Source organism: Elephas maximus, chromosome 11 (assembly GCF_024166365.1).
Source record: "Elephas maximus indicus isolate mEleMax1 chromosome 11, mEleMax1 primary haplotype, whole genome shotgun sequence".
In the NCBI taxonomy this organism is placed as follows: Eukaryota; Metazoa; Chordata; class Mammalia; order Proboscidea; family Elephantidae; genus Elephas; species Elephas maximus.
In genome coordinates, this window is record NC_064829.1 from 29,068,679 (window position 1) to 29,095,389 (window position 26,711).

A 26,711-nucleotide genomic window follows, 5' to 3' on the forward strand; every position below is an offset into this window, starting at 1 on the left:
TTTGCTTAGTACAGTGCCTGGCACTTACAAACCAAAAACCCATTGCCATTAAGTCAGTTCCAACACATGGCGACCCCATGTATCACAGAACTGCTCCATAGGGTTTTCTTGAATGTAATCTTTTACAGAAGCAGATTACCAGGCCTTTCTTCCATAGCACCATTGGGTGGGCTCATACCACCAACTTTTAGGTTAGTAGTCGGGTGCAAACTGCTTGTGCCATGTTGACCATCAGAGTGAAAAATAAATAAATGTTCAATTGTTCACTAAACATTGAGCAGTAGTTCTGTGCCTGGAAGTGTCCTAGGAACTGGAGATAATTCCTAAACAGAAAAAAGTACCTGTCCTTATAGAGCTAACGTTCTAATGGGGGAGAAACACAATAAAGAAGCAAGTATATGCTGTGGTTTATGATGGTAAGTGCCGGAGAAAGATACAGCAGGGTACGAGTGACAGAGCACTGTGAATTGGGGCAGGTAGTAGTTATTTTATGTAGAGTCGTCTTGTCAGGCCTCTGTTACACCACATTTGTTATTTTCTTAAACTCTGGTGTTTTGAAAATTACAATTATATAATTGGAAGCGTAGTTAGACATCTGAAGATGAATTTAGCACTTTTGCATATCACATATGGAACTGACCTCATTATTTCTGTTGACACTAAACTAGCAAGTGCTAATAATGATGCAAGAAAATACTTTTTGCTACATCTCTAGAAAAATCAACAGGTAAGCAAAATTCTATGGAGATCATAATATCAGCAATTTCTTTACTTTTTATTTAAACTCAGTATTTTTCATCATTCATTATGATTTCTTTTCTATTCCTAACACTTTTTTGATAGGACTTCTTTTGGTTTAGTGTGATTTATACATGAATTTATAGGGAGAAAAAAATATTTAAATGTTTGTAGAGATGTGGTTGTATGACAGTAACAAAAACATCAGCATTCTCTTCACGAGTAAAGGACATTTAGTGCCATAACACAAAGCCTTTGTAAATAGACAGTAACTGCTCAGACGTGGGGGTTTATTCTTGCCTCATGCACATCTGAATTATTTTGTGGCAAAAACTGTGAGTTTCACTTTGGTCTGTATAGAAAGCAAAAGCTTGTTTGTCCTTAAGTCAATGCTCTTTTACATAGATGGAGAAAGAAAAATGAATGATAGCTTGGAAGATATGTTTGATCAGACAACACACGAAGAATATGAATCCTGTTTGGCAGATAATTTCTCCCAGGCAGCAGATGAAGAGGAGCAATTGTCAGCTACCACAAAGAAGCCAAACAGTAAGGCTATTTTTTCTTTGAATACAGCTTCTTGGTTATACTGAGTTCGGTAAATTAAGTCATTAAGCTAATTAACAGAGGCTTGATGAGGCACATTAACAATTAAAGTTTCTTGCTTCTTGTATAAATTTATTTTTCATAGTTATTTTTTCTTTTTTTGAGATAATTTCACTTATAGAAGCTCAAATGCAAAAAATAGTTGAAAGAGTTTTCCTTTACCTTCCACTCACCTTCCCCATATGTTAACATGGTATATAAGTCATAGAACATTTATCAAAACTAAGAAATTAATCTTAGTTCAGTGATGTAAATTTCTTTTTAATAATGTAGGGTAGCAATCAATAGGAGAATACTTTAATTGAAACAGTAAGTAGATGATCTGTATTGAAAGTTTAGTTAAAATTCTTACTAAATATCTCATTTTCATACTATGAGCAAAGTGGTCGGAATTTTCAGTCTAGTGCGAAGGTGGTTTTATACTAGTCTGAATGAATGGACTTTCTGCAAAGGTGAAGCGCAGCTGGAACTCTCATACATTGCTGGTAGGAGTATAAATTGTACAACCACTTTGGAAAACAGCTTGGCAGGATTTTTTAAACAGCTTGACTGAGGTGTACTTTACTTTGTGGTGTTTTCGTAAAGCTATGCATAGATCTACCCTATAACCCAACAGTTCCACTCTAGGTTTATACCCAAGCAAAATGAAAACTTGTTCACAAAAAGACATATTCAAGAATATTCATAGTAGTACTATTTGTAATAGCTCAAAACTGGAAACAATCCAAATATCCATCAACAAATGAGTAAATTGTGGTCTATTCATATAATGGAATACTAAACAAAAAAGGAGAGAACTAATGGATGCAACAACAAAACTTCTTGAGCTAGATACCTCCCTAGTTCATTGTGTAATGCCGGGAGGTCTTTAAAAGCTTGCAAGCAGCCATCCAAGGTACAGTAATTAGAATCTGTTCTTTTGGAGCAACAGAGGAAGGAGAGTCAGGAATAGTAGGAGAAAATGGAATGGGTAGCTAATTGCCTTCATAAAAAAACTACCTCCTTTGCCATGAGACCAGAACTGGATGGTGCCCAGCTGCCATTATTAAACATTTTGATTAAATATTCCAAAGAAGAATCCTGATGAAAAGGGGGTGGGAAATGGAGAGTAGAATTTCAAATTCTCATGGAATCCAGATTTTCTAGACTTATTGAAGCTGGGTGAACCCCCAAACTATTACTCTGAGATCACCTTTAAACCTTAAACCAAAAATACTCCCTGAAGTCTTCTTAAAACCAAACGTTAGTTTAGCTTAATTAGTAGAGAATGTCTGCCTTTTAAAGAACTGTCTATATACGATCAAATTGACAACAGCACCTTGAAAGATTAGATAGGAGATTTAGGGAGCAGTTAGTTTATGTTAATGGTGGAAGAACAATTCAGAAAAAGAGGTGAGAATCCTTGCACAACTTGAAGAATGTAATCATTGTCACTGCGTTGTATGTGTAGACTCTGTGTGTGTGTTCTGCTATACATATTTTCAACAACAAAATAATTTATTTTAAAAAATCTTGTTGCACTCGAAAAATACAAAAGATGAAAAGAAAACACATACTCTATAATTCCACTAATGTCGTGTGCCATTGAGCTGAATCTGACTCTCAGCGACCCTTCAGATCAAAGTAGAACTGCTGCCCCATAGGGTTTCCAAGGCTGTACTTTTTACAGGAGCAGATTGTCAGGCCTTTTCTCCCTTGAAGCCACTGGCAGGCTTGAGCCATTGACCTTCCAGTTAGCACCCAAGCACTTACTGCACCACCAGGGCTCCTTAAATTCTACTAATAGGAAATTCTAAAACAGGCATAACTCAGCTGTGGTGATGAAAATCAAGTCAGTGATTGTGGTGGGGGAGGAAGCAGGAGAGAGACATGAGAGAACGTTCTTATACACGAGAAACAAAGGACCCTGAGGAAACTTTAACAGGTGATAGAAATGTTCTCTGTCTTGATTTGAATATCGGTTACATTGGAGTATACATTTCTCAAAAGTCATCAAATAGTAGGAGCCCTGGTGGCGCAGTGGTTAAAATGATCGACTGCTAACCAAAAGGTCATTGGTCTGAAATCAGCAGAGGCTCCTCTGGAGAAAGATGTGGCAGTTTGCTTCTACAGAGATTTATAGCCTTAGAAACCGTATGGAATCATTGTGACTCAGATCCAACGGTACGGCAGTGGGTTTGGTTTGGTTTAGCATGCTTTCTAAAAATCAGTGTGAATTATATGCAGATTATGCCTCAGTAAAATTGATTCTTTTAAGAAGTCTTCAGTGGCTACAGTAAAAGTCAGACTCCTCTTCCTTTTGGCCTACAAGGCCCATCGTGATCTGGTACCTGCCCTCCTTTTCAACCTCATCTTCCCTAACACTTCCCTTTCTTCACTAAATCTCAGCCACACTGATTGTTTGGATGGATGAAAGCAGTTGGTTGGTTGAGTCTTGACAATCTGGAATTCAGGTCCATGAGGTCTAGTTCTTATTTTGTTACCAGTTTTCTGGTTAAATTCTTTAATCTCTTTTATTCATAGTTATAACCTACCTTAAAGACCCATTATAAAAATCAGTTAGACTGTTAAGTAAGTGGTCTGGACCTAAGAAAAGCTGGTCTTTTTTTATGTTTGGTGCCAAACAATAATAGGTATTTGAGTGGTTCTTTTCAAGTTCCAGAATTCTTTCTGAGATATGATTTTTAGCTCTACAATAATTCTAAATTAAGTGAGATAGTCAGCACCCCTCCTCATTTTGAAGATAGGAAAAATGTAGAAAATTTAAATTATTTTTCCCAGGGTCCTAAAGTATGAAACCCAATAAAAATGGAAGTTTTGGTACATGTCAGTTTTGTCAAACAAGCCAATTATCTCCCAGTAAGTTGTGCATTCAGTTTGTGGTATACTTGTTTTGTTTACAGGTAATGGTGATAAACATGATAAAATCAAACAGAAAGCGTTTGTGGAGCCATATTTTAAGGATGACGAAAGGTAAGTTGGTTTTAATACCAGCAGCGTGATTGGAAGAACAACAGAGCTGTCGTTGTCAGTCAGAGTATCTCTAAAGCTGTTAATTCACTTCAGTTACAATAGAATGAGTGTCATTTATGATCATAACAACAGAGGACTCAGGCATAAATATGAAAAATTTCACATTTTTATCACGTCGCTCCTTTTTTTGACAGTGGTAATAGTTATTTTCTCTATTTTATTATAACTGTTTTACTTTTATTCAATTTTATTTCGTACTGTATTTGAACTTTGGGGATTTATTAAACTGTGTGCTATAACATTTATATAGTACAAGTGCTAAGTCTTAGATTGTGCTTCAGGTTTATTTTGTAAGGATTTTCAAACCTTTAAAACAAACTTTAAGCATCTCAATTTTGAACCATAATGCTGCTTCCTGCTTTTTGTTCAGAGAATGCAAATTCTATTACTTTCAGTCATATACAGTTCGTTCATGAAGTGAATTAAGGCATAGTCATAAATTCAAAAAAATTTAGTGCCTTTTTTCTTTAAGTTACGATGTTAGCTAATTACTTAATAAGCAAAGTTATTCCTTAAGTATTTTTTTAAATGTTTTATTGTGTTTTAAGTGGAAGTTTACACAGCAGGTTAGGTTTCCATTAACCCAAACCCATTGCCGTCAAGTCAGTTCCAACTCATAGTGACCCTATAGGGTTTCCAAGACTGTAAATCTTTATGGAAGCAGACTGCCACATCTTTCTCCTGTGGAGCCACTGGTGGTTTCGAATCACAGACCTTCTGGTTAGCAGTCAATTGCTTTACCCACTGTGCCACCAGGGTTCCTAGGTTCCCATTAAGTGTCATTATAAACTCATGAATTTAAATATATTGGCTATGTTTCAGTTCATCGCCATTATTATCCTTATTGATGCTCAAATTATCCCATCTTTACCCAATGGAAGCCTCTTTGAATTGACAGTACCCTAGAAGTCTTTCATAGTTTCCTTTTTTTGTGGTAGGATAAGATGTTCTAGGCTCTTTTATAAACTTCTTACCATTGGCCTGAAATCTGCCATTTCCCTTAAGAGCCCTTGTTTATTTTAGGCCACAGTCTAGGCTCTAGGGTTGATCGTTGCTGTGGTTAGTCATTGTTTCTAGACCTTTTAGGTGAACAGAGTGGAATAAGGTTTTTGTGTATTTTGTTTTTAAAAATAAACTATACTTGTTCATACTGATAACTCCAATTAAAATTTAGGACTACAGGCAGTCCCTGGGTTACGAGCGAGGTCCTTTCCTAACTGTGTCTTTAAGTCGAATTTGTAGGTAAGTCTGAACAGGTTCATGTGGTTCTTTTTTAGCCTTACTTTAGTGCAAGGGAAGGGTGAAAGCCTTTTCAGTGATTTAAAAGTTGTATGTGCAGCCAGTAAAGGGGATTATGATGAAGAATTTGTTGGAATAGGGGTTGGTTCAGTCGTCTCAATGTGAGGGCAGTTTTACGTAACGTTAAAGAACAAGTACAAGTTGTCGGTAGGTCAGAAGCTCGCTCCTAACCTGGGGGCTGCCTGTACAGGGTTTTTACTTACCCTCCCCTGTCTTATATCTGCATCGCCTTTGCTTCCTGCTAAAAATCTCACGTCTAAATGCCACCAGTATAATTCCTCATTTTACTTTATTCCACAGTACTCGCAGGGTAGTCTCAGAATATTACAAATACCACCAATAATATGATTAATGAAAAGGTTTTAAGGCTTTTTTTTTTGTGCGTTCTTTTTGTCCTTATCTTAGTCATCTAGTGCTGCTATAACAAATACCATAAGTGGATGGCTTTAACAAACAGAAGTTTATTCTCTCATGGTCTAGTAGGCTGCAAGTCCAAATTCAGGGTGTCAGCTCCAGGGAAGGCTTTCTCTCTCTGTCAGCTCTGGAGGAAGGTCATTGTCATTAATCTTTCCCTGGTCAAGTTACTTCTCAGTGCAGGAACCCCAGGTCCAAAGGACACGCTCTGCTTCTGGCTCTTGCTTTTTGGTGGTATGCAGTCCCTATGTCTCTCTGCTCGCTTCTCTCTTTTATATCTCAAAAGAGATTGCCTCAAGACACCATCCAGTCTTATAGATTGAGTCCTGCCTCATTAACATAGCTGCCACTAATCCTATCTCATCACATCATGGAGATAGGATTTATAACACAGGAAAACCACATCAGATAACAAAATGGTGGACGATCACACAATACTGGGAATCATGGCCTAGCCAAATTTATACACATATTTTGGGAGGACGTGATTCAATCCATGACAGCCCTTAAGTTATCCTACCAACTCAGTACCCAGGTTTGTTTCATTAAAAAGTAGGTAAAGCATGTACATGGTACCAAAACCAAAATCCCTTTGCCGTCGAGTCAATTTCTACTCACAGCAGCCTTTTAGGACAGAGTAGAACTGCCCCACAGGGTTTCCAAGGAGTGGGTTAGATTTAAACTGCTGACCTTTTGGTTTGCAGCTGGGCTCTTAACCACTGTACCACCAGGGTTCCGTACATGGTACCAGAAGCTCCAAAACAAGATATTTTCGGTTAAGTCTGGCTTCTGTCCTTGTCCACTTCAGCCTGTTAGCTCTCTATCCTCACAGGTAACCATTTGTTAAAAATTTTGTAATTTCTTTCCATTATAAAAAAGAAAAGCAAATACATACATACATACATATATATATATATATATATATAAATATTCTCGTCCCCTTACTAAGTAGGAACTATGCCAGATAGATAGACCAACCGACAACCTTTCTCCACATTGTTTTTTTCACTTAACTGTATATTCTGGAAATCACTAATAGCAGTATATAGTGATATTGCTTATTTCATTTCTTAGCTGCAGAGTACTGCATTGTATAACTCTACCATAGTGTATTCCCTGTCACTGGCCATTTGGATGTTTACAGTTATGCTAGCACACTTAGTGTTACAGTGAATAGCCTTGTACATTCTCTTTTCATATTTTTGTCTCTGCATCTGTCTTAGTTATCTAGTGCTGCCATGACAGAAATACCACAAATAGATGGCTCTAACAAAAGAGAAATTTATTTTCTCACAGTGTAGTAGGTTACAAGTCCAAATTCAGGGCGTCGGCTCCAGGGGAAGATTTTCTCTTTCGGCTCTGGAGGAAGGTCCTTGTCCTCAGCCTTCCCCTGGTCAAGGAGCTTCTCAGGCATAGGGACCTCATGTCCGAAGGACACACTCTGCTCCTGGTGCTGCTTTCTTGGTGGTATGAGGTCCCCAAATCTCTGCTTGCTTCCCTTTCCTTTTATCTCTTGAGCGATAAAAGGTGATACAGGCCACACCCCAGGGAAACTCCCTTTTCCTTGGATCAGGGAGGTGACCTGAGTGAGGGTGGTGTTACAATCCCACCGTAATCCTCTCAACATAAAATTACAATCACAAAATAGAGGACAACCACACGTGGCCTAACCAAGTTGATACACACATTTTTGGGGAGACATAATTCAATCCGTGACAGCATCTTTGAGATAGATTCCTAGAAGTAGTATTTAAGAGTAAGAACTGCCGTTTTAAATGTCTCCTATTTGAAGTTCACTAACTTTTTTTTTTAATGTGAGTAGTTTTATTTGTTCTAAAGTCATTGGAAACTGGAGACGCAGGAGGTGGATAAAGGTATAGGGATGGTAAAAGTCTCAGGGTTAGCGTGGTTCCTTTCCCAACTGAGAATGCTAGCAAACCCTGGGAAGGTAGGCTGTGTTACCTCAGTGACAAGAAGCTTATTTAGTAATCTCTTAGCTGAGGCTTTGAACTGGCTACTACAGATGCCAGTCTACTAGTAGACTCTCTGTTGTCTTGTAGTACACTGCAGAAACTGAATAGATAATATTCAGTGAAAGGTTATGGCCAAATTGTATTCTACGTAAGCTTAGGATTCCATAAACTATTTGAAAGAAAATATAGTTATGCACCATTTTTTTAGTTCTTTTTTTTTTTATTATTGTGCTTTAAGTGGAAGTTTACGATTCAAGTCAGTTTCTCTTACAAAAACTTACACACGCATTTTTATGTGACCCTAGTTGCTCTCCCTACGATGTGATAGCACACTCCTTCTCTCCACCCTGTATTTCCTGTGTCCATTCAGCCAGCTGCTGTCCTTCTCTGCCTTCTCATCTCACCTCCAGACAGGAGCTGCCTACATAGTCTTAAGTGTCTACTTAAGCTAAGAAGCACACTCCTCCCCAGTATCGTTTTATATCTTATAGTTCAGTCTAATCTTTGCCTGCAGAGTTGGCTTCAAGAATGGTTTTAGTTTTGAGCTAACAGAGAGTTTGGGGTCCATGACCTCTGGAGTCCCTCCAGTTTCAGTCAGATCATTAAGTCTGGTCTTTTTTCTAGAATTTGAGGTCCGCATCCCACTTTTCTCCTGCTCCATCAGGGATTCCCTGTTGTGTTCTCTGTCAGGGCAGTCATTGATGGTAGCCAGGCACCATCTAGTTCTTGCTGGTCTCAGGCTGATGGAGTCTCTGGTTTATGTGGCCCTTTCTTTCTCTTGGGCTCATGTTTTCCTGTGTCTTTGATATTCTTCATTCTCCTTTGCTCCAGGTGGGTTAGGACCAAATTGATGCATCTTAGATGGCCTCTTGCTAGCTTTTAAGACTCTAGACACCACTCAACCAAAGTGGGGTGCAGAACGTTTTTGTAATACACTTTGTTATGCCAGTTGACCTAGATGTCCTCTGAAACCATGGTCATCAGACCCGTGCCCCTGCAACTGTGTCCCTCGAAGTGTTTGGTTGTATTCAGGAAACTTCTTAGGTTTGGGGTAGTCCAGTTGTGGCACCATTTTTTAATCTGTCATTTCTTAGTCTCCCGTTTTAATCAGAAGTTAAGGGCTCTGGGAGTTAAACACAACAAGGTCCTATAACCTTAAACCAAAAAAACCAAACCTACTGCTGTCAAGTCGATTCCGACTCATAGGAACCCCGTAGGGTTTCCAAGGGTGTAAATCTTCACGGAAGCAGACTGCCACATCTTTCTCTTGCAGAGCCACTGATGGTTTCAAACTGCTGACCTTCAGTTAGCAGTCGAGCACTTTATTCACTTTAATTGAAATAGAGCAGTTAAAGCTTTCTTCTGAAGGAAAAAAAGTTTTTGCCAACTACAGGGACGTATTAGCCTAACTGGATCAAGATACCTCAAAGGAACAGATGTGTTACTAACAAGTCATTTTAAAAACCAGTTTTTCTGAGCTAGACTGTTTAACCTCACTGGGCATTTTTAATCTATTGTAAACAAAATACGTATGCCATCACCTAACCATTTACCTATTTTGTAAGTTTGGATTTATCTATGTTGGGCTTTTTTTTTTTTTTTAATTTGGTGAAAATATACATGGCAAAACATGCATCAGTTCAACAACTTCTACATGTATAATTCAGTGATATTGATTACAGTCTTCACATTGTGCCACCGTTCTTGCTATCCTTTTCCAAATTATTCTACTCAATGCCCACAAAGCTTCTCATAGAACCTTTTAAGTTGCTGTTATCAATTTGATGACACAGGTAATTCTTTAAAACAACACAATGCTCAAGGCAGACATTCCTTACTTACTAAGCTGAACTATTGTTTGGTTTATGGTGGGCTTTTTAAAGCAGAGTATAATAAGTATGTTAATAAAAAGAAGTTTTGTGGTTCTTGATTGCATTTTCTTCCTAAAGTACTCCATAGTGTGTTAACACAAACCTCAATGGCTTTGACCCCTCTTAGGTTTCACCTGGTTCATGATAGGATCTGATCCATTTAAATACAAGCACAAATGATAATTGTACCTAGTATTTTTGAAGAGCTCAGGGTGGGTGGAGGCAGCAGAAATTAATGTTTCTTTTAGAGAAGATGGCAAATGGCTAAGCAGACAAGTCTGTACTTTGGGGAAGAGTAGGTTAGCCCTGAAATCGGGGTTGTTAGTACTAAATAACTGAGTTAACAGAGGGAGTATTCTCTTTCTTGGTTATGTTATAGAATACCAATTCCTGAGTTTAATAATACATTATGCCTTTTAAAATGGGTTATTTTATTTTACCTCCTAATCTAATTTTTTTATATTTTATTGTGGTGAAAATATATGTAACAAAACATACACCTCTCAACAGTTTTTACACGTACAATTTAGTAACACTGATTACATTCTTCAGGTTGCACAACCATCTTAACTATCCTTTTCAAAATCATTCCACCACCAATAAACTCAATGTCCCCTAAACAGAAACTACCCCTTCCCCCCCACACCTGGTAACCACTAATAATCTGTGGTTTCTGTATATTTGCTTATTTTATATAAGTGAGACCATACAACATTTGTCCTTTTGCAACTGATTTATTTTCCTCAGTGTGGTGTTTTCATGGTTCATCCATGTTGTAGCATTCATCAGGACTTCATTTCCCTTAATGGCTGAGTAGTATGCCATTGTGTGTATATACCACATTTCGTTTATCCATTCATCTGTTGATGGACATTTGAGTTGTTTATACCTTTTGACTATTGTGAAAAGTGCTGCAGTGAACATTGGTGTATAGGTTTCTGTTTCACTTCTGGGTGTATACCTAGGAGTGGAATTTCTGAATCTTGTGGTAGTTCTGCGTCCAACTTTTTAAAGAACCGCCCTGTTTTTCATAGTGGATGTACCATTTTACATTCCCACCAGTAGTGGATGAGGGGGGTTCCAGTTTCTCCACAACCTCACCAACACCTGTTGTTTTCCTTTTTTTTTTTTTTTAATCATTGTCATTCCAATAGGGGTGAGGTGGTATCTCACTGTAGTTTTTATTTGCAATCCTGGTGGCATAGTGGCTAAGAGCTACATCTGCTAACCAAAAGGTCAGCAGTTCTTATCCACCAGGCCCTCCTTGGAAACTCAATGGGGCAGCTCTGCTCTGTCCTATAGGGTCGCTCTGAGTTGGAATCGACTCCACGGCGGTGGGTTTGGTTTTTTTTTTTTTTTTGGTTTAATGGCTGATGACATTGAACATCTTTTCATGTGCTTATTGGCCATTTGAATATCCTGTTTGGTTAAATGTTTGTTAAAATCCTCTGCCCTTTTTTTTATTGGGTTTTTTGTCTTGTTATTAAGTTGTACAAGGTACACAGTAGAACTTGTGAAAGCCAGAACCTATGTAAAGTGGAAACCTGTCAGAGAAGGAAAATGCAAATATTTTCCACTAAAGCAAGCAATAGAAAAGTGGTAACACTGCACCTTGTCAAAGGCAGAAAACTTGGCAAAACCTAGAAAAAGAAGGCGGCGCCATTGAGTTCCAGCTCTCACAGGTTTCGCTGTATATTTTGGATATTAGACTTTTATTGAATATATGATTCCCCAAACTTTCTTCCAATCTTTAGGTTGTCTTTTCACTCTGTTGTTAAAATTCTTTGATAAACAAAAGTATTTAATTTTTATGAGGTCCCATTCGTCTGTTTTGTCTTTTGCCATCATATCTGATAGTGCATCATTAAAAACTAGGTCCCACAATCTTTCTCCTACATTTTCTTCTAAGAATTCAATGGCTTTCGTGTTCACATTTAGGTCCTTGATCCATTCCCCCCCGCCCATAGTACATGAAGAAATCCCATTTTTCCAACACCATTTGTTAAAGAGACTCTTCTTTCTGCATTGAATGACTTAACACCCTTTTCAAAAATCAGTTGACCACAGATGTATATTCCTAACCTAATCATAGTTTTCAGCTAGTGTCATGGATTGAATTATGTCCCCCAAAAATATGTCAACTTGGCTAGGTCATGATTCCCAGTATGGTGTGATTGTCTGCCATTTTGTCATCTGATGTGATTTCCCTATGTGTTGTAAATCCCTTCACTGTGATGTAATGAGATGGATTAGTGGCAGTTACATTGATGAAATCTACAAGATTAGGTAGTGTCTTAAGCCAGTGTCTTTTGAGATACAAAAGAGAGAAGTAAGCAGAGAGACATGGGGGCCTCACACCACCAAGAAAGCAGTGCCAGGAGTAGAACGCATCCTTTGGACCCGGGGTTCCTGCACAGAGAAGTTCCTATTCCAGGGAAAGATTGATGAGAAGGACCTTCCTCCAGAGCCAACAGAGAGAGAAAGCCTTCCCCTGGAGCTGACACCCTGAGTTTGGACTTGTAGCCTCTAAACTGTGAGAGAATAAATTTCTCTTTGTTAAAACCATCCACTTGTGGTATTTCTGTTAAAGCAGTACTAGATGACCAAGACAGCCATTCAGAGGCAGAAATAGGAAATAATAGTTACCTTTTTTAGTTTTAGAGAAAAATACCCCTTAAAAATATCTGGCATATCGTTGTTGTATGCTGTTGAGTCGATTCTGACCCATAGCAACCCTATAGGACAGAGTAGAACTGCCCTGTAGGGTTTTCTAGGCTGTAATCATTATAGGAGCAGATCGCCAGGTCTTTCTCCCATGGAGTAGGTTTGAGCCCCACCAACCCTTTGGTTGGCAGCTGAGCCCTTAACCATTGCAATACTGGGGCTCCTTTGGCATATAATAAGCACTCAATAAATATTTGATGTAGAATGGATGAAAAAATATTTGTTTTTCTAACAAACTGAATAAGCATTTCAAGTAAAATGAATGAATGTTTTGGAATTATTTCTCCTCTTGTCTCTGACTTTTGTTAATTTGAATCCTAAACCAAATAAATGGATTAATTTTAAATTTAATTCATTTTTTGCCCCCAGGGAGACTGGCTTACAAAATTTTCCTCATATTGAGGTGGTTCGGAAAAAAGAAGAGAGAAGAAAATTGCTTGGACACACATGTAAGGAATGTGAAATTGTAAGTACTAATGTGAATACTGCCCAGTTGTTTTTTTAATTATGGCTTTATAAATCATAAATGCATGGTTTAAAAAGTCACAGATACAAATTATATTTGCATCTAGAAACCTAGCTTGGGCCAGGAATAATAGGAGGAATAAGTGAATAGTATACAGGCTGTGACCTGGGAAATAAAAACAGATGAAAGCTCTCAATTTCTCTTAAATTTTCATTAAGTGAATCTGGAGCCTAAGGTCTAGTTTTTATTACCAGATTAAGACATTTATGCCATTTTTCTTTTTTCTGTATTTATTTATATTTGTTTAATTTTCCCCCCTTATGGCAAACGCTCTTAGACATAAACCATTTGGGGAATAGTTTGATATTTCAGTAGTAAACTTTAACATTTATTACTTACATAAGCACTCTGAGGAAATGAGGCATACTCATAATTGGTTTTTTTTTCCCTCCCTAAATAACTGGTACCACCATAAGCTCTGGTTTTTTAGTATTTTTCTTCTGAAACAAGATGTGATAAATAGGCTCTAGTTCATCCATAGACCACAATTTTTTTTTTTTTAAATAATAGAATTTTTAATTCTAGGGGCTGCGTTGGACTATTGAAGTAGATATTGCTAATTATCCTATTATTCTTAGTGGTTACGTGCTACAGCTGCTAACCAAGAGGTCGGCAGTTCGAATCCACCAGGCGCTTCTTGGAAACTCTATGGGGCAGTTCTACTCTGTCCTATAGGGTCGCTATGAGTCGGAATTGACTCGATGGCAGCGGGGCTTTTTTTTTGGGGGGGGTAGTTCCAGACAGGTTCTGTGTTTTCTTGAAATATGCTGTTTTTATTTCTTCCATTGCTCTCCATTAGCTGTCATGTGAGTGCCTCCAGCAATTTTACTTCCCCTTTTAAATTTCCTATTTAAAAACTATGGCCTAGAAAATTTGATAACCAAGCACATTAAAGTTATGTGTGAAAATATGATTAGATTTCAATGCAAGTAAAGCGTTTGGTAAGAAATATGCTCTGATATACCAACAATGGTATGACTCTTTTGGAAAGCAGTTTGATAAACAAGCAAAACTTCCTCTATCAAGACTTTTCCTAACACAAATCAAATTTATCATGATTTTGTAACTAAGGAACATGGAGCAAACTTCCAGTTATTAGTTATAACCATCACTCCTTACAATCTGCAGCTGATAACTACCAGTTAGGAAGAAGCTCTTGTGCTAGCAACACTGCTGATTGCATCTTTCTCTCAGGAATCTTTTCATGTCCTATCTGTTGTTCAATGTCTGAGAACTATTGTTTCATGCATTTTACTCATTTTTTTAGTTGTTTAACCTAGGGAAGTAAATCTGGTCCCTGTTCTCCATCCTGACCATTCAGTGGAATAAACTTATTCCATTGTCTGTTCTACTTGTCTTCGTGGATGTGTAATCGTCACCCCTGAGTCTTACATCTGTCACTAATGGCAGTTCTACTCTTTAGTTAGCCTTGTAGTTAGCTCTTCTTTTCTCTTTGACATCCCGTAATCGATCTGTCAGTAAATCCCGTTGGTTGTGCTTTCAAAACATATCCCATTTCCAACCACTTATTATTGTACTACTAACCCCCTGAACCAAGGCACCATTTTATCATCCCTGGGCTATTGAAATAGCTTCTGACTGCTCTCTTTATCTTTTCATTTTTGTCTCTTTACAGTGTACTCAACATACCAATGAATGAATTTTTTTTCCAATCTTTTTGAAATAAAAGTTAAATCATGTATTCCTTCACCCAGAACTCTTCAATGTCTTCGTATTCAAAGTCCTTATCGGAGACCACAAACCCTGGCACCTCGCTTTCTCTCTGACTTCATATTCTACCACTCTCCCACTTGCAGGCTGTGTTACAGCTGCAGTAGCCTACTGTTGTCTTTTGAATATGTTTTAATTTGGTAACATTGTTTTTTTTCCAATAAAGCATGGTTCTCTAAGGCCCTATCCCAAAGCCCAGGGTAAGGTAATGAAGGCTTGTATGCATGGCAGTAATGGTGAAAAAGATAGTCACCCAAAAAAAAGTTGTTTCAGAGATTAATCTATGTAAAAGAAAAACATGTTAAAAACCTTTGCTTCAGGCTTAAAAGTTCTAGTCCTAAATCTGTCTTTTCATTTGTAATATCCTGTATAAATTATCACTTCTTTGATTTTCAGTTTCTCAAATGTAAAACGAAGGAATTTGCTGGATTCTATGATCCCACCATCCATGTTCTATTACATAAACATTAAATTACCGTTTTGTATCCTTTAGGTCTTGAGCTTGAAGACCTCTACAGTTTTTACATATAAGTTCTATCCTTGTATGATCGTAGTGCCAAAAATAGTATGCATTTGATCCTAATTGAAAAATACAACTTAAAGGGGAAGCCATGAAGCCTGCAACATTCAAATTGAAAATTTATTTTAAAAATCCGTAGAGTTATGACAATTACTTTGAAACACACGTGTTATATCCAGATAACAATTGAGAGCAGTGCTATGCAAAGTGCAGGTCTCTGGATTTTGTTTTTGGTCTGACAGAGATGAGTTTGCACTAATACATAAATCAGCTGTATCACTAAATCACACCGTAAAGTTCAACTGGCGTTTTTTTTTCATTGCAAGATTTTATTGACAAAGGAAGCAGTGTGTTAGTTTACATTGTGATACAAGCTCCTTTTCTTATCTGTGAAACCAACATTTCACAGATCAGCACCAGCACTGGTTACCGTCAGTAAGTAATTAATAGTGATGTAAGTATTAATTACTAGTAGTTTTTCTTTTTTTATCATCAAAAGGAGCTCTGGTGGCTCAGTAGTTAAACCACTTGGCTGCTAACCAAAAGGTCAGCAGTTTGAACCCACTGGCCGCTCCATGGGGGGAAGATGTGGCAGTCTGCTTCCGTGAAGATAATACCCTTGGGAACCCTGTGGGGCACTTCCACTCTGTCCTATAGGGTTGCTGCTGTGAGTCGGCATCGACTTGAACGCAGTGGGTTTTTCTGCATTGTCATCAATGAGTATTAAGTTTCCTTAGAATGCTGAATACTTTATTAAATGTCTTCTTTAGCTTCTAGTTAATAATCCATAAGCATAAGTGAAAAAAACTTACCCATTTTTATTATTAGTATTATGCAGATATCCCAGCAGAAGAAAGAGAAAAGAAGCTGGCTTCCTGCTCAAGACACCGATTTCGCTACATTCCACCCAGCACACCAGAGAATTTCTGGGAAGTTGGTTTTCCTTCTACTCAGACTTGTATGGAGAGAGGTGAGAACATAGATATTTGGGAATTGATACGTATTTTTAAATACCATATATACCCAAGTCTGAGCAATAGACTTTTTCTCCATGGTTCTCTTTACCTTCTGCTGCAAATTGAGTCATAGTTTTGTGACATAGACACAAGTTCCTAGAGATTAAAGGCTTACCTTCAACTCTTCAAGTAATTTAATTGGGATCAGAGATCGTTTATAATCACTTTAATGTGATTATATAATTTTATTCTGTTTTTTGGTTCCATTTCTCTTTCATTTTAATAAAATAAATTACAGATGTTACCAGCAGAGTTATTGTTAAGAAGAGAACATTTTTTTAAAGATACTACCCTGAATTTTGGATTCAGAAACCTCATTTGTCAAGAATGCTAGATGTTTATAAACCATATTTGCGTAAAAAGGACCTTGTTTGTTTGAAGATTGCTGACACTCAGCTCCTTCAGATATGGCACTTACATTTAATATAATCTGAGAATGTATGCAGCTTTAAAGCATTTTAACATCACTAGTTGTGATTTTTCTTCTCACTATCTTATCAGTGTAATCACTGGCCAGCAGGCGTATTGCTAAAAAATGTGTAGACATGCTTTCCTGGTTTTATATGAATTTGCTCCTGGTGTCCTCGTGTTGCAGCATACTTCCCTTTCTGTGCTCAGGCTAACGCTACCAATCTGGACATTCCCAGCAGTTGGGCAGTATAATCAGTTGTAGCCATTAGGTCTGAACTTTATTGCAACCGTTGGTTTAAATGAAATGTTCTAGAATCCTTAGTCTTTAAGAGCTATTCAGTTAAGTAGTATCCATTTCACAAACCCTTTATTATGAAAATATCATTCCCAGGGAGCTTGTAGAAGCACATAATAGCTTGTCTTTGTGAAGGAACCTCTTTTAGTTCAAGATTTTACTCTCTACGTTACTGTATTTGTAGACTTTGTTTTTGGCATGTTTAGATTAAAACTCATTTGTTATTAAAGGAATGTTGCCACAGATTTCTTTTTAATTAGAGAATGCACTCATGTTTTATGGAGAACTTTATTTCAAAATGAACCTAAAGCATAAGGAATAAATATTCACATGAAATATGTACAGTTTATTGTATGCCAACTATACTTCAATAATAGCTGTTGGGGGAAAAAAAAAAAAACCATAAAGGAGGGAGGATATTAGCTAAGCAGAGACTTGTTCTGAGCTCTTTAGTATCTTTTGCTATTTTCTCCATGGTCTGCAGAGCACTCGATTATAGGCTATGTCTTATCTTGTGGTTTAAATACTGAGTTTTATGAAAATGTGTTGTATCTTCTGAGATGTGACTGGAAAATACAGTAATGTTCAGAATATTTATAATTTGAATTTTAGGTTTATGACAAGTTTAATTAGTTTTCGAATCTGTGTTTGTAGTTACAGATAAACATTTAAAATTTTACACACAAGAAGGTATGTCATTATTAGTTGCCATCAATTCTGACTCATTGGTGACCCCATGTGTGCAGAGTACAACTTCTCCATAGGGTTTTCAAAGCTGCGGCTTTTTGGAAGCATATCACCAGGCCTGTCTTTCGAGGCGCCTCTGTGTTTTTTCAAACCTCCAACCTTTGGGCTAGTAGTTGAGGGCTGCCCAGGGACTCCATTCAAGAAAGTATAGTAGCATTGAATAAATACCAGATGATAAAGATTACCATGTAGAATTTCAGTTCAGCCTTGCTGTCTTACAGTGAGTATTCTCAGGTAAGCGTCCTGATGGTTCGGCTGTATGACTGACAATGGGGAGAAAGCTTCTTCACTTTTGGAGAAGTTCCAGATATTTAGTTATAAGATAGTATCTCCAAAAAATGCAAAGTTTCTGACAGCTATTGTCAGATGTCCACTTTCCCCGCTAACAAGCTAGATGAAGTCTTGATATGGTGTCTCTGCCTGGTCACCAAACAGAATCAGTCTGGATGAGCCTGTGTTAGCTATGGCCTAGGGCTATGGCAGAGCACGTTCCTGTCCTGCAGATTACATGATTGGAGACACCCTGGGAGATAGCTACCCTGAAGAGTCTTTTTGATATGCACCTGGAATTTATCATAAAGGTAAAGAGTTCCTCTTTAGCAGTTTGTCCACATGTACATACTATGGGAAACAGAACAGGAAAGTGCGTAAGAGTTCGGGTTCTGGTATTAGATCTTGGGCAAAGTCCCAGCTCATCCACTTCCTAGCCTTATGACCATGAGCAAATCATTTAACTTTCCTGGGCATAGTGGAAGTTACTTCAAAGGACTGTTAGAGTTCTTTCTCTGAGATAATGTGTATGAAGCATTTGCCAAATGCATGTGCTCTGTTATTGTTACTATAAACGAGGAAACTGATGCAAAGTAGTGAAATCATTTGTCAGCATCACACGGTAATAATCAGAAGACTCATGTAAACTTATAGGAGGCGTTAAATGAGACAAATGTTTACTAGATATATGCTGAAAGAAATGTATGTTGTAAAGAAATGTATGTTGTAAATACAGTCTTCTAAATTTGATTTTTTATTTTAAGGTTACATTAAGGAAGATCTTGATCCCTGTCCTCGTCCAAAAAGACGGCAGCCTTACAATGCAATGTTTTCTCCAAAAGGCAAGGAGCAGAAGACATAGATGTCGAAGCAAAAACAGGAGAGAGGAGAATTTTTTCCTTTTAGTTATTTATAGTTAAAGTTTGGTATTAAACACTGATTTTTTTTTTTTTTTTTAGTCTTCTGTAAACTGATTTATAAATCAATTTTCTATTGAAAATGTTTTTAAATGGCCTTTACCCACCACACAAGGAACTATTTAAAATGTGGATGAGTTTATGTTGTATTTTCTTGCTTTTGCACCTTTAAAACAATAAGGTGCTTTCATTTTGCACTCTAACTTAAGAGGAGTTTATTTACTTTATTTGGTAAGACCCAATTACAATTTTGAAAATAAGAGTTTTTGTCTGTGATTTATTGCCTTCTGATCTTTTCTTTCCGTCTTCCCTTGATACTTATATTTAGCGGCAGTGTCATAGTAATCATCAGATCTTCATTCCCTTCATCAGTTGCTCTTCTCTAGGTCATATCTGTGTCTGGCACTTAGATCTAAAAAAAGGCTAAGTTTGAATAGTCCAGCAGCTTTTTTGTTGAAATGAGGGATACTTCTCTGTAGTAAATTCCTTCTGCGGTGATCACGAATATCCACCTTTTTTTTTTTGCAATGTAATACAAATTAATGTAATTCTCTGATCTGATCATAATACTTACATATTTACATCATACTTTTTTTCCTGGTCCAGTTTTCAAGCTAAATTTGTTGCATTCTCTGCCCATTGTGTTCAATTGTATTCTTTATCTTGCTTGACTGATGTTACGAACTTCCAGTTTGGCATCAAAATAGATTTCTCTATTTAGCAACTTTCTCTCCCTCTAGAGCCTAGTGTCTGAGTCATAAGATGACTGACCACACCTATGTCATCATTTCTAGTAGCATTTGTCAACATCTGTTTTGTGTATTCCTTTAATTCATGTCTTGACAGTATTATTAAACGGGAGCAAATGAGACTCTGAATGGACTGCCTCACTAAAATCTAAATAACCTTATGCTGTTGTTAAGTGTCCTCAGACAGTTCCAGCTCACAGCAGCCCTGTGTAGGAAAGAACAAAACACTGCCCACTTCCACACCATCTTCACAATTGTTACTGTGCTTGAGCCAATTGTTGGAACTACTGTGTTAATCCATCTCATTAAGGGTCTTCTTCACTTTTGCTGACCCTCTACTTCACCAAGTATGATGTCCTTACACCGTAGTTTTACGCAAATAACACATGCCTTCCACATTTGTTTGCCAACTGTACGCCCCCCCCCCCCAGGTATTTTTATAAGCACCACTCTGCCAATTTTTTTTACATGTTGCTGTAAAAAAAAAAAAAAAACATAGCAGTTAAACAAAAATAACTTGTGGGGGGAGGGGTGCGGTTGGCAGACATAGAAGGTGCATGTTATTTGTGTAAAAATATGGTAATCTTAGAATTTCTAAAATCTCTTTGCTTAGAGTCTAATTTTCCTCATTGATCATAGTTCCCATGAGAATGAATGGCATCAGTTTGTGTCTCCTATAGGAAAGGAAAGAAAATTATATTTTTTTTACTATATGGCAGGCACCTAGGTACATCATTTGGTTCTGAGTGTTACTATGAATTTCGTTAAACACTATCATAGCTCCTATTCAGCATTTTTCTTCCCTTCCCAAATTGTTTGCCCTCTGTCTGGTTTTTGTTCTCTGTTGGCAGTCTACTAATCTCCCAAAAATGATAGCAGCCATTATTGGTCACTTACTATATGCCAGGAACTGAGTTATACTCTTCACGCAGACATTTCTTTCTTAATCCTCAGATAATCCTGTATATTCTTATATTGCTCAGTAATGATGTTAGAAAAAAAAAACTAAACCCATTGCCGTTGAGTCAATTCCAACTCATAGCCACCATAAAGGACAGAGTAGAACTGCCCCATAGGGTTTCCAAGGAGCGCCTGCTGTATTTGAACTGCCAACCTTTTGGTTAGCAACTGTTGGTATTAACAGCAACGCCACCAGGGTTTCCAGTAATTATGTTAAGCTACAAAAAATGAATCTAAAAAACAGCAGGGTAAACAACAGAAGACTGGTTTTGTTTTTCTGCCTTTAAAAAGTCTGGAGGTCAGTGGTTCAAGGCTGGTAATCAGCTCCATGATGCCATCAGGGGTCCATCATGCCCATGTTCTAGACAGGAAGAAGGGAGGGGAAAGAAGTACATGGCATTTGTTCCTGTCCCCTTTTTAAAAGATTTCCAGAAAGCCACTCCCCTCATTTCTCAATGGCCAAAATTGTCACATGGCTACCTCTAATAACTGGTAGAGATGAGATTGGAGCCCAGGATTGCCTAAGTCCAGAATCAGAACTCTTATCCACTACAGGATAAACCAAAAACCCATTGCCATCAAGTGGATTCTGTTAGCAACCCTATAGGACAGCGTAGAACTGCCCCCATAGGGTTCCCACAGCTGTAAATCTTTATGAAAGCAGACTGCAAAATCTTTTTCCCAAGGAGCAGCTGGTAGGCTCCAATGGCGACCTTTTGGTTAACCGCCAGTTGCTTTAACCACTGCACCACCAGGCTTCTCCACTAGAGGACAGTATTTCTAAAGGCCAGGAGTCTGAGGGCCCGTCTGGATTTGAACAGGGCACCACAGGGTGTGCAGTTAGAACTGTCACCTCCAGTGGATTTTGCTTTTTAAACTAAGGCCAAAGCAGAGACAGGAAGTAAGAGATTGTCTCCCTGGTAGTATCTTGGCAACTATCCAGCCCATTAGTAACTAGCTTTTTTTATTATACACTCAGCCACCCTGTGAGGTTGGGTGAACTGAGGTTTCTTTTATCTGCTATTGACCAGCTGTACCATTAAATAGACTAATACACACTTTAAAAAAATACTTGCATTAGAAGGATGAGTTTAAATGCAAAACTGTACTTCATGATGCTTCATATACAGGCTTTTCTTTAAAAAGGTAATGTATATAAATAATCATTTGTATAAAGCTACCTAAGGAGCCCTAGTGGCACAGACGGTAAGCACTTAGTTGTTAACCAAAAGGTTGGCAGTTCGAACCCACCAGTGGCTCCACAGGAGAAAGATGTGGCAGTCCGTTTCTATAAAGATCACAGCCTTGGAAACCGTATGAGGCAGTTCTACTCTGTCCTACAGGGTCGCTGAGTCAGAATCGACTCAGTAGAACAGGTTTGGTTTTTGTTTTGTTTGGGGGGATTCACATTTTGTAAAGCATTATACATGTGAGATAGTATTTTCACACAAATATGTCATTCGCTGGTTATATATACTTTAAAAGTCTGCAACCTTTTTAAAGTTGAGAACCTCTGATTTGAACTTTGGAAATATGCAGAACCTATTTTTATATGTCAGTACTTAACATTTGAGTAACTAACACCTGTCTTGCCTTTGACAAACCTTCTGAAAACTACGGTTGTCAAAAGTAACAAATTAAATGAGTTAATCATGGAAGAAGGCATAGTATGTTACCTTGAGAGAAAAGCCAAATGAAATAGGTACGTCCTAACCCCTTTTGTGTAGTGAAAAATGTTCCCAAAGTCACACTGGAATGGCATCTTTTGTTAGGTTCAGTATGTTAGTGTAAACTGCACCTAGCACATGTATTTAATATCTCATAGAGGGCTTTCTTAGGCTCTCTAAAAATATACAAGAAATAATTCTGAAAGACTTTAGAAACTCCTCCAAGATTGTCTTCAATTCATAATTCAGTTACAAAAGGGAATAATGTTCCATAAAGCAAATAATACTAATTCATTTATTTAACAAATATTTATGAAGCACTTTTTCTTTACTGAGGACAATACTAGCTGCAGTGTCAGGATCAGGTAAAACTGGACAGATTTTCTCCAAAGGAGCAAGCTCTTAAACATACACCTAAGAATTATCTGTCCTAACAAACATGAATTTAATTTTGAAAAATGCATTTCAGAATAAGCATTTGAAATAGATCTTGGATTTTACCATCCACTTTCTATCCTCAAGAAGCTTAGCAGTTTGAGACATCTCAGAATCTTTCTCTTTGCTAAGTGAATGCTGTTAGAATGGTTCCTTAGACAACAAGCATCCTTACCTTCAGCACGCACTTAAAGAATTGTGGAACAGTTGTCTGCTATCACACCAACAGAGGCCAGAAGAGAGCTATTTTTGGAAAAATAATCAGTGGAAACGGCTGAGTAGGATAATCATAAAGAAAATTTCTAGATAAATGCATAGGAGCTGGGAACCTTTGGTACAGTAATGAAGACTCATTGGGCAAAAACAGCTTTCAGGGTAGCTGTTGTTGGAATAAAACAAGTGGCAGAGGAAGAATTCATACCCTTGAGAGAAAAAAATAACACTGTGTACCTACCATGTATTGGGCATTCAAGGATTCAAAGAGATCTGTGAGATCCAGTTATTACCCAGTGGGAGACCATAAAAAGATGCCTAAGAGGTCAAAGCAGCTTAGGCTGAGTGCCAAAGACATACTGAAAATAGAGTGTGAACTGTGCCTTGAGGGTGAGTTGGACCTAGAGCAGCAGAGAGGAAGAGAGTACAGTGTAGATGGGAGCTAACCTGAATGTTGAATTGCTGGGATACTAAGAGTCAGAAGGAGCCCTAGAGATCATTTGGTTTTAGTGTTTCTGTGGCTTTTAAACCATTAGTAGCAGACACCTTTATTCAAATTAAATCTTACAGAGTCTCAATAAAAACATTGTGATATTTTAATGGCATGTTTATTTTAAGCATTCAAGTTGATCACCTTATAAATATAATCAGGCTAGTAATAAGGCTACAAGAGTGAAGTGAGTTATAGATGGCAAGTGATACCCTAGACAAGTATTTGCTGCACCCCAGACCAATTCAATCAGAATACCTGGGGCTGAGGACAAGGCATCAGTATATTTTTTTTTTTTTTTTAAGCTTTCTAGGTGATTCTAGCTTGCAGCCAAGATTGAGAACCATTGCCTTAAATCATTGTTACAGGCTAGCGAGCGCAATCATAGTCAAACTTGAGTCTACATCGGAGTCACTTGGAAGGCTTGTTAAAACACAGATTGCTGGGATCCACCCCAAGGTTTCTGACTCAGTGGATCAGGTGGGGCCTAAAAATTTACGTTTCTAACATGTCAGTCCTTGGTGGTATTAATGCTGCTGTTCAAGGACTAGAAAGACCTAGTCATAAAAATTCCCTCGGAGGCTTGGTAAACAGAGATTCCCAGACTACTCACCTGGGGCTTTTCATTCACTGTACTGAGGAGACCTGAGCATTTATATTTTTAGCCTCAAAAAACCCAGATAACCTCAAAATCTGATATATATCTTGAGGCCCTTCAAGTCTCTATCATTCCAGCCTTGTGAGACTACCAGGAATTTTCTGTTGAGTTCTCTGCTTCCTAGTAGTGACTCTCTGGCTTGGATTTCTCAGCCTTCTGCCTCCAGAGAAAAACTATTAATAGAATTAAGTTCACCTGCTCAGGCCCAATCTTGTATATACCACTTCCATTTAATGATGGATTACTGCTGTGCATGTCCAACTTTATGACTCTGTGGGTCAGACAAACCCAGTTCATGATGGGCAGCTCAGGCTGCATGGTGACTTGGTTAAACGTTCAGTCTCTACTAAGGCTCAATAACAAGCCAAAAGCTGGTACTCAAAAGGAGAGTAGTTATCTGCAGAGGATGGCAGGGCTCTGCTCCAAAATCCTAAGGATCTGCGCTGTGATTCACCAATAGGGGCCTGCCAAAGACTCCAAACAGCATCTCTATCTGCCACAGACACTTCGAGCACAATTGGATCAGCTGAATCATATGGCCCAAAGGGCAGAGCAGCTTGCCCAGCAGCCTGTACCTGTTGCAGAGTTTCTCTTATTCTGGGCCCCGCTGAAAAGTAGCAGCTTTTTGAGTCACTTGAAATAGGCCAGAGTAGCACACCCAAATGCGGAATATGTTGCCTCCAAAAACCAGAGAGACCCACTAGGCGTTGTGCTTCCTTTTTAGTTGTGGGAGCAGCCAGATGAAATAACTTATCCTTCACTTTAGAAGGAATATCTCAACGTGCACCACACCACTGGACCCCTAGAAATTTCACTGAGGTAGGAAGTGCCTGAATTTTTGTGGGATTAATTTCCCACCCTCTAGCACACAGGGTGTGTGTAGCACACAAATGTCTTACCAATAAGTCCAGAGTCATTGACACTTCTTCCTTACTAGGTCCAGTCAGCATCATGTCATCAGTGTAATGGACCAGTGTGACATCTTAGGGAAAGACAATCAAGGTCCCTATGGGGTAAATTATGACATAGGGCTGGAGAGTTGTTGTAGCTCTGAGGTAGACAACTGATGCTGTATTGCTGGCCTTGCCAGCTGAAGGCAAACTGCTTCTGATGGTCCTTCAAAGCAGGTATGGAGAAAAAGGCATTAGCCAGATCATTAGCTGCATACCAGGTACCAGGAGACGTGTTAATTTGCTCAAGCAATGAAATCACAAGTGGAACAGCAGCTGCAATTGGGTTCATCACCTTGTTAGGTTTAGGATAATCCACCATCATTCTCCAAGATCCAACTGTTTTTTGCACAGGCCAGATAGGCGCGTTGAATGGGAACGTGGTGGGAATCACCACCTCTGCATCCTTCAAGTCCTTGATGGTGGCAGTAATCTCTGCAGTTCCTCCAGGAATGTGGTATTGCTTTTGATTTACTATTTTCCTAGGTAGGGGTAGTTTAATGGCTTTCACTTGGCTTTCCTACCATAATAGCCCTTACTGCGTTTGTCAAGGATCCAATGTGGGGGTTCTGCCAGTTGGTGAATATATCTATTCCAATTATGCATTCTGGTACTGGGGGAATCACTACAGAATAGGTTCGGGGACCCACTGGACATCCCGTGAGACTGACATGAGCTAAGACTCCATTAATAACCTGACCTGCATATGCCCTCACTCTGGTGGGCCATAGTGATGTTTTGGGTATCCTGGAATTAGTGTCAGTTCAGAGTCAGTATCCAGTAATCCCGGAAAAGTCTGATTATTTCCTTTTCCCCAATGAAAAGTCACTCGTAAAAGGCCATAGATCCCTTTGGGGACGACTGGGAGAAAGAGTAACAGTGTAAATTTTCGGCAGTGTATTGGAACCTTTCCTCAAGGGACCCAGCCACCCCTTCAATCAAGGGGTTGTGGGTCTATAAACTCACTCCAGTCTGGGAATTGATTGAGGGACCATGACTCTCTATTCGGGCAATTGAAGTTAGACTGCTGTTCACTTGACCTAGAATTCATCCACTTGTACAGATCAAGTAAACATTTAGTAGATTTCCTATCTATTTCACTCCTAGGACACCATGACGAAGTAGCCAATGCCGTAAGTCCGTAAGAGTCAAACTATTCTGATTACTGCTTTGACTCTGCTGTCCATTACAGTAACCCTGTCCACCTTGTCTTTGCTGATTGAGGGCCACCACGTGCCCCTACCACCACAGACTCCAATCAACCCCATTGTATTCAGGTGTCTTCATTCAGTTAGGGCAGTTTCCACTGTCAAATCTGACTTACGTAAAATAACAATCACAGTAATCTTCAAGGATGTTGGGGCTCCCTTCACAAATTTGCTCTTCACCGTTGTGGTAAAAGGTGTGTCTTCTGGGCACTCCATGTATGGGTCTGTGGGTCTAACCTGATAAATCCACTCTAGCGTGCCAGTTTCCCTAAGGCTTTGGATACCTTCTA

At 38.5% G+C, this 26,711-nt stretch overlaps 1 protein-coding gene across 3 annotated transcripts in view; it reads left to right on the forward strand.

The window, feature by feature from the left end:
- Nucleotides 1–19,452, forward strand: part of RBBP8 (RB binding protein 8, endonuclease) — a 132,716-nt gene extending 113,264 nt beyond the window's left edge. For 2 of the 3 annotated variants that reach the window (XM_049900493.1, XM_049900495.1), the window contains 5 exons: nt 1,144–1,287; nt 4,248–4,317; nt 13,028–13,124; nt 16,264–16,405; nt 18,939–19,451. In XM_049900493.1, the coding sequence (XP_049756450.1) occupies nt 1,144–1,287; nt 4,248–4,317; nt 13,028–13,124; nt 16,264–16,405; nt 18,939–19,036 (551 nt within the window). In that variant the 3' untranslated portion in view covers nt 19,037–19,451. Of the gene's footprint in view, nt 1–1,143; nt 1,288–4,247; nt 4,318–13,027; nt 13,125–16,263; nt 16,406–18,938 lie in introns of all 3 variants that reach the window. The other variant, XM_049900494.1, reaches the window with a different exon arrangement.
- Nucleotides 19,453–26,711: the final 7,259 nt, after the last annotated feature.